Consider the following 6,741-nt stretch of genomic DNA (forward strand, 5'->3'; position numbering starts at 1 on the left):
AGGACGGGTGCGGACTGCTCAGTGTATCTCGATACATGTACTACTTATCACGGGCGGTTACGGAGTTGCGAAAGCGCCTTTCGCCGGCTGTAGACGTCCCGAAAAAACATTTTTTATTGGCGTGTCATCCCGAGCTTGATTGGGATTAAAAATTTGGTGCCTTTTTCCTTGTCTTGATTTGTCACAAAATAATACCAGATAGATTAGGTAGATATATAGGCCAGGACAGGCCAAGCCAGGAGTAATGAATGGAACTATCTACTGTCATATAAATGCCTCCTGGTAGCAAATCATCGATGTTAGTGGGAATATGTTTAGAAATTTTCTACCTAGGTGTGTACTGTTCGACAAACAGTCCTTCTGGCCTAGGAGGCTTGAGTACGTAGGTTAGGTACCTACTACCTAAGGATAATTCAATAAACAAGCAGATCACCCCAATGACTCGGGATTAGATAGATAGATACCTACGCAGGTAGTACGGAGTAGTGACTTGACAGCGTAGACGGCCTATTCTTTCCGACCTATGTACTGTGCCTACAGGTAGGTAGGTAGTAGTGCTTTAGATAGGTTGCAGGACAGGACTGGTATCTAGCTTGATAGACTGGATTCATATCAGTTATTCGTTCCTTCAGACAACACATCTTCTCTCCCTCCGATGTCTTGACCTCGACTCACTGACTGGCTGTTCCACCTGAAAATATTCTCGTTCAATCAACCAACAAAGATGATGTCGATCTATGAAGCAGGAACAGCAAGCAGTATGCAATATGTATGCTGGGATCAGGAGGGTATTGTCTATATTCATATTCGCTTTCTTCTTCTATTTTTTATCTCTTTGCCTGGTTTAGGACAGCTTTTGATTAGATATGGGTATATATATAATTCCTTTCCTGCGTCCCCCCTTTCCATCCTCCCATCCTCCCATCTTCCCCTTTGTGAATCTTGATTATTTTGATTTCATTACCAAAGCTGGATTTTTTTTTGCATTCGTCTCTGGAAGGACAAGGACACAAATATCTCAACAATCGTCGTTGTGGATGAACGGAGATCTCCTGATGGTCTGTCTGTCTGGGCTGCCCTGAATCCTTGCCTAGGTAGGTAATAGTATGGCTAGCTAGAAAGCGACATGCCTACCTAACCTAATGGTTCAAAAGTATCTTAATTAATTATATCTATTTTATTAATTTCGAGGGACCAAAATCACGTTCTCGACAATTACGAACTTCTTTCTCTCTTTGATCAACTGAGCGGTCTTGTTACTTGCAATCAAATAAAAAAAGTACTCAGCTTCTAGAAGTAAAGAAATTCGCCCTTGAAGCTAAGATTCAATCTCATGATTCTAGAAGATCTTTTATAACCATCACTTTTTTTTAGCAGTCTTGCGAAGTCAGAAATGCTAGTTTGGAACTCAAAAAAAAAAAAGAGCGTATCACTCCGGAGTATTTGTCTGTTGACAAATTGCGGACAGAGGCACATGACTGCTAATACGATGATTTATCGTTCTTTGTTTCCAGTAATTCTATTCTCACATTCCTCACTACGGAGCAATCCATTATCCCGCTGAACATGCCACGGAAGTCGATGATGGCGCAATTGCTATTACTCCGTATGCACGGTGTGTCAGTTCGAGCATGTGAGCAACAAAGGACAGTGCCAAGTCAAATGTCAGCAACCTAGTTTGATCAGATAACAGAACCCGGCCGTCCGTCCGTACGACGGTACCGGGTAAGTAAGCGGTAAGCGGTAACGGGTGCGTCCGTATCGTTACAGTAAGCAGGCGGTAGTGGGGAACTGGTGCTTTCACTAGCCGACATCGGCGTGCCCCACCACTCGATGATTGTCGGTATCTGATTCTCAGCGAAGTGACCACGTAGAGTCAGGATGTATGTGGATCGAAATATGAGTGCCTGTACAGATTAAATAAGCTTGATGGAATGCCTCTTATTATTCAAAGCTCCGTATCTGGACGAGGTCAATGCAAGATTCATCTTACCGAGGTTCCTACTATCAGATTAAGCGGCGACTCCCGCTGGTTAGACGGGCAGGGATGCTTCTAGGCGGCTCATTGCCTGGAGTACGGAGAACCCCCTTATCTGATCCATCCCTACGACGTGATTCGCGCTGGCTCTCCGATCGTCGCGCTTGGCGTTTCTCGCTAGGCAATCAGCTGGTGGCACAGATCCTCGACGGGGCTGGCCTAGCCCGAGGATCTGGTCCCCGTCCACAGCCTAGTTGTTCCTCGGAGTCGATGACTGACCTGGTCGCTGGAGTCCCCGCAAAACTAATTATTCCATGGCGTTCTAGGGTCGCTCTATGGGCTTCGTTGGGGCTCGCCGCTCGATGATATTCTGGTCTTTGAGGGCGTGTTGGGGACACACCTCGACAGGCAGTGCCCGGATGGGTCGACGACTCGACAGGCGGTCCCGATTGGCATTGATCAACTGATTGATTAGATTACGAAAGTTGAGTTGCGTGGTCGCGGCTGGGCTCGTTCCGGTCGCGGCAGCGTACAGCGCTTTTGCACCACCCGTACTGAAACTTTGTTCAACGCGGGCGCAATATGACAGCACGAACCCTGGCAATGCAACCGGGGTGTGTTGTCCATCCTCTAAAGGTTAGCTACAGCATCCCGGACGAACTACTGTAGGAATTCGATCTATCCGGCCCTTGGGGTTGTGCTCATCAGGTTGGTGTAATTACGTGCGTTGGCACTTTAGCCGTCCTGCCGTGAGTGGTGCAACGTGGAGGAGGCGAACCATTTATTCCCCCGTCAAGGGAAAAAGAATCCCACACGCTCATGCCCGACATTCTTACCCAAAGTTAACCACCCTGCAGGTCGATCAGATAAGTCTGACCGCTGCAGTGCCCCAGACTCGTACTCCGTACGGAGAACTCCGTACTATAAAGCCGTTTCGGGTGGAATGATGCGCTGTACCAGTAATTTACCTGTATGGAGAGACGTAATGACTCATCACGCCACGGGTCCAGCGTACGGCTATCGGGATCTCCCGCGGCAAACCACGTCTGTTCGCGGTGCTCTGCGACACCTCTACAAAGCGAGAAATAGGGGAAGAAAATGAATTCTCGACAGAGATTTTCCTCCTGTTTGCCAGGGTTGGGATGGTTGAGGTCGATCGTGCTGCTCTGTGCTGACTCAGTCCTGTGGTGGGTTCGGTCAGCCGTGGTATCCGGGTAATACCGATACCGATCAACCCCTGCCCGCTAGTGGAATTCGATGCTCGGCATCCGGTCTTCCTCCCATCGCGCTGGTTCCCCTCCCGCTTTTATTCCTCTTCCTGCTCGGCTCCTCGTCGTCCGCCGTGGTCCTACGTGGATGCCAAGGGGCAGTTGGAATCGTTCATATCCCCCCTATTTCAATCTCGCATCCCTTCTCGCCAGTCCTGGCTTGCTGACCTTGATGATTGACCGTGTCGTTCCTACACTCCGTCACCCTGTTCGCCTCAACCTCTCGCCCTCTCTTCACTCGTTTCTTCCTCTCCCACGTCGCTCGTTTTAGGACCCCGGTGTCCCTCGGGGGCCATTCCACCAGGCTGTCACTGAATCCAATGGGTATGTCCCTTTGTCTGCATAATTGCTTCGCCAATGTTGCAGCTTGCTCCCACAAATTTCAATTTTCCTCCGCCCTCTCTCCGCTGTCGGGCGGTGGCGATATCGGACAACCCCCGTCTGCCGCTGTCGCGTATCGGACTCAACGCTGACTCGAGTTCTCAACCAGTTCATGCTGTAGCAGATATGTTGCCGCCTTCCAGGGCGATGGCTTCGACAGTGACACCTCCCGATCACAGTGGCCGTCAGAATATACCCGTCTCCGCCACGTCACATCCCGACAACCCGATCCCCGAGGAACCTCGGGTCATTGCACCCCAGGAAAAATCAGCACAAGAACCAAATGGCAGTGGTGATTCGCAGTCGTCTCTTTCGACCCAGTCGGTAAACGGCTTCTCGGAGAGCGACTCGGAGAGTCCCGAAACCCCAGTTACAGAGCCGCAGTCGGATGATGCTATCGACGAGTTAGAGAGTAAGAGAGAACGACGCGCGTCGACAGTTCTTATATCTGAAAACTCCGATGACGTGCAGAGGATTCTGGGGGATATCAGCAATGGAGGTACTCAGCTGGTCGAGAAGGTCTGCTGTGGAGGGGGCTGCTGCCTTCTTCAACCGTTGCCGGAGACTGGACCCAGTTCGAACGCTCGTCCGATCGAACCGCCAAACAACGAGGCCTACAAGAGTTTGAATTTGAAACTCGGTCCGTTGACTCTTGACAGCGAACTGACCAATATTGTTCCCCTCCCGGAGAAGACTGTGTCCTTCTCGCCCGTTCCAGCTGAGCTCGTAGACACGAAGCTGGGGCCACCGGACCACCCTCCAAAATTCGTTCAGCCTCACGCTCCTTACGAGGTCTTCCGTGCACCATTGCACCACGCTCGGGAGTTGACGAAGCCTGGTGCGGAAAAGCGGACTTACCACTTCGATGTCGATGTGACGGATTATCCTCCCGAAAGCGGAAATGTCGACTTCGTCGTGGGAGGCGCTATCGGAGTTTGCCCCATGAACAATGAGGAGATGGTCGACAGTATTTTTGATCGTCTAGGAATCCCTAAATCTATCAGGGACAAGAAAGTGACTTTGCACACGACTGGCGGACGTTGGCCGACGATCTGGGGCGAGGACAAGCCTCGAGAGTTGATCACCACCCGGCGGGAACTCTTGAAGTGGTGTTCCGACATCCAAAGTTATCCTCCCACCAAGCAACTCTTCCGCCTCATGGCCGAGTATGCCACCGACCCAAGCGAGAAGAAGATCCTCCTGTATCTGTGCTCCGCCCAGGGACAAGGCGCGTTCTGTGACCTCCGCACTGGGGCACATCTCACCCTTGAACAACTTCTATATGCTTTCCCCTCGACGCAGCCGCCTCTCGACCATCTTCTCTCCGTGCTGAATGCTCTGATGCCTCGGTTTTACTCCCTGTCTCAGGATCCCACTATCTCGTATACCGTCCGGGGCGGTGAACGCCGGCGGCTGATTGAATTCGCCGTGACGGTCCATGAGACTAAGGACTGGAAACGGGGAACCAGAACTGGAGTTGGGTCCGGTTTTCTGCAGCGTCTAGCTCACAAGGTTATGGCTGCGGAGAGCCAGGGTATCGATCCACAGACTCTCGACCTGCACGTACCCATGTTCCGTGGCTTGATGGCTAACCCACTTGCGCGTGAGTACGCTTCGGATGGTCCGATGCTCTTGATTGGGGCTGGCGTCGGAATCGCTCCTTTCCGTGGCTTTGTGCAGCGGCGCCTCAGGTCTGCCAACTGTGCCAATAAGGTCTGGGTGATCCAGGGTATCCGCGACTCTCTGTTGGATGAGCTGTACCATGGTGAATGGGGTGTTCACGAAGATAAAGTGAAGAAGGTCGTGCAGAGCCGGCGTGGTGAGAGCAGATACGTACAAGAAGAAGTCCGTCACCAGGCCGACCTGGTCTGGTTTGTGATCAACGCCCTGGACGGTCGTATCTTTGTCTGTGGCAGCAGTAAGGGCATGGGTGAAGGTGTGGAGGCTGCTTTGGTTGATGTGGCCATGGCCAAGGGCAACCTCAACCGTGAAGAAGCAGAAGCCTTCTGGGCGAGAAAGAAGGAAGCTGGACAGTACATTGCTGTAAGTTGACGTGTCTTAAGTCGTGCTTGATGAGGTTTGCTAACTCTGGTTAGGAAACCTGGTGAACACGTTCTGGCTAGGACTGACCTGTATTTGTAGATATTTTCCTGACTGGTCTTGTGGGAGGGGTTCCAGTCACGACCAGCTCGGCATTACCCTGCATTTATTTGGAGTTCACGCTTGCCACGGTTAGGGCTATTCTGTCAGCGTACATGTACTGCAGTGTTTTCCTTTGATTTGTTCGTGTACATATTTGCCAGTCCTTTGGTCTCAATGGCACAAGACTACGGTCTTGTGTATATTTGCTTTGCTAATGTCTTGTCAGGGTGGGTAGGTATCTGTGTTTTGTTCCAGCTACTGCATTTGCTTTTTTTTTCTACCTGCTTGCTAGCAATTTTCGGGTGGCGTCCTGTTTGACTGAAATAGAAATGCATCCGGATTTCCGGCAGATAGGCGCATGTGAGATTAATACAAATACAATTCAATTCGGGTCTTAATAATAATAGATTGATACTGGTAATGGTGACAATGTCCCAGTCTTATTTTTCCTCTACGGAGTACTTGTACTGTACTGCACATACCTAGGTATTGTTTGTGTAACTGCTCTTCATTAAAGTAGGGACTAATATTATACGGAGTACATGTAATTCATATCCTAGATCCATCCCTACCCTGAACCCCTGGATTTCCTTCTTTCTTTTTGCCTTTTGGCTGACTGGGTGTCATGGTATTTGTTTAGCTAGCTCTGCCAATCGCCGACCAAACTGTTTCCGCCACTAGCTTTTCATGACTCGTAAATAAAATAGGAAGAGAAATGTAGTAGAGAAAAAGAATAAGAAGAAGACATAAAAAAGGAAGAGAAAGAAATGAAGAAATGAAAGCCCTCCAGGATCAGACGACCAATGTCCACACATACACATACACGTTCATATACGAAAAAGTAAAGGGAAGGAATGTGAGGCCAAGGAATGAGATTCATCGATTGATGTGATCATCAATCCTGGCATGACAAAGGAAATGTACTCGTCAAAGATCGTCGACTAATCATGTCCATAATCATATCGACGAGGA

At 49.9% G+C, this 6,741-nt stretch overlaps 1 protein-coding gene across 1 annotated transcript; it reads left to right on the plus strand.

Moving 5' to 3' along the window:
• Window positions 1–3,603: 3,603 nt before the first annotated feature.
• T310_3417 (NADPH--hemoprotein reductase) lies at window positions 3,604–5,735 on the plus strand (the record flags this gene model as incomplete). The annotated part of the gene is made up of 2 exons (XM_013473728.1): window positions 3,604–5,670; window positions 5,724–5,735. 2 exons carry the CDS (start codon window positions 3,604–3,606, stop codon window positions 5,733–5,735), a joined length of 2,079 nt encoding a protein of 692 aa, XP_013329182.1.
• Window positions 5,736–6,741: the final 1,006 nt, after the last annotated feature.

The sequence above is a fragment of the Rasamsonia emersonii genome (assembly GCF_000968595.1).
Source record: "Rasamsonia emersonii CBS 393.64 chromosome Unknown ctg1118621760066, whole genome shotgun sequence".
Classification (NCBI taxonomy): domain Eukaryota; kingdom Fungi; phylum Ascomycota; class Eurotiomycetes; order Eurotiales; family Trichocomaceae; genus Rasamsonia; species Rasamsonia emersonii.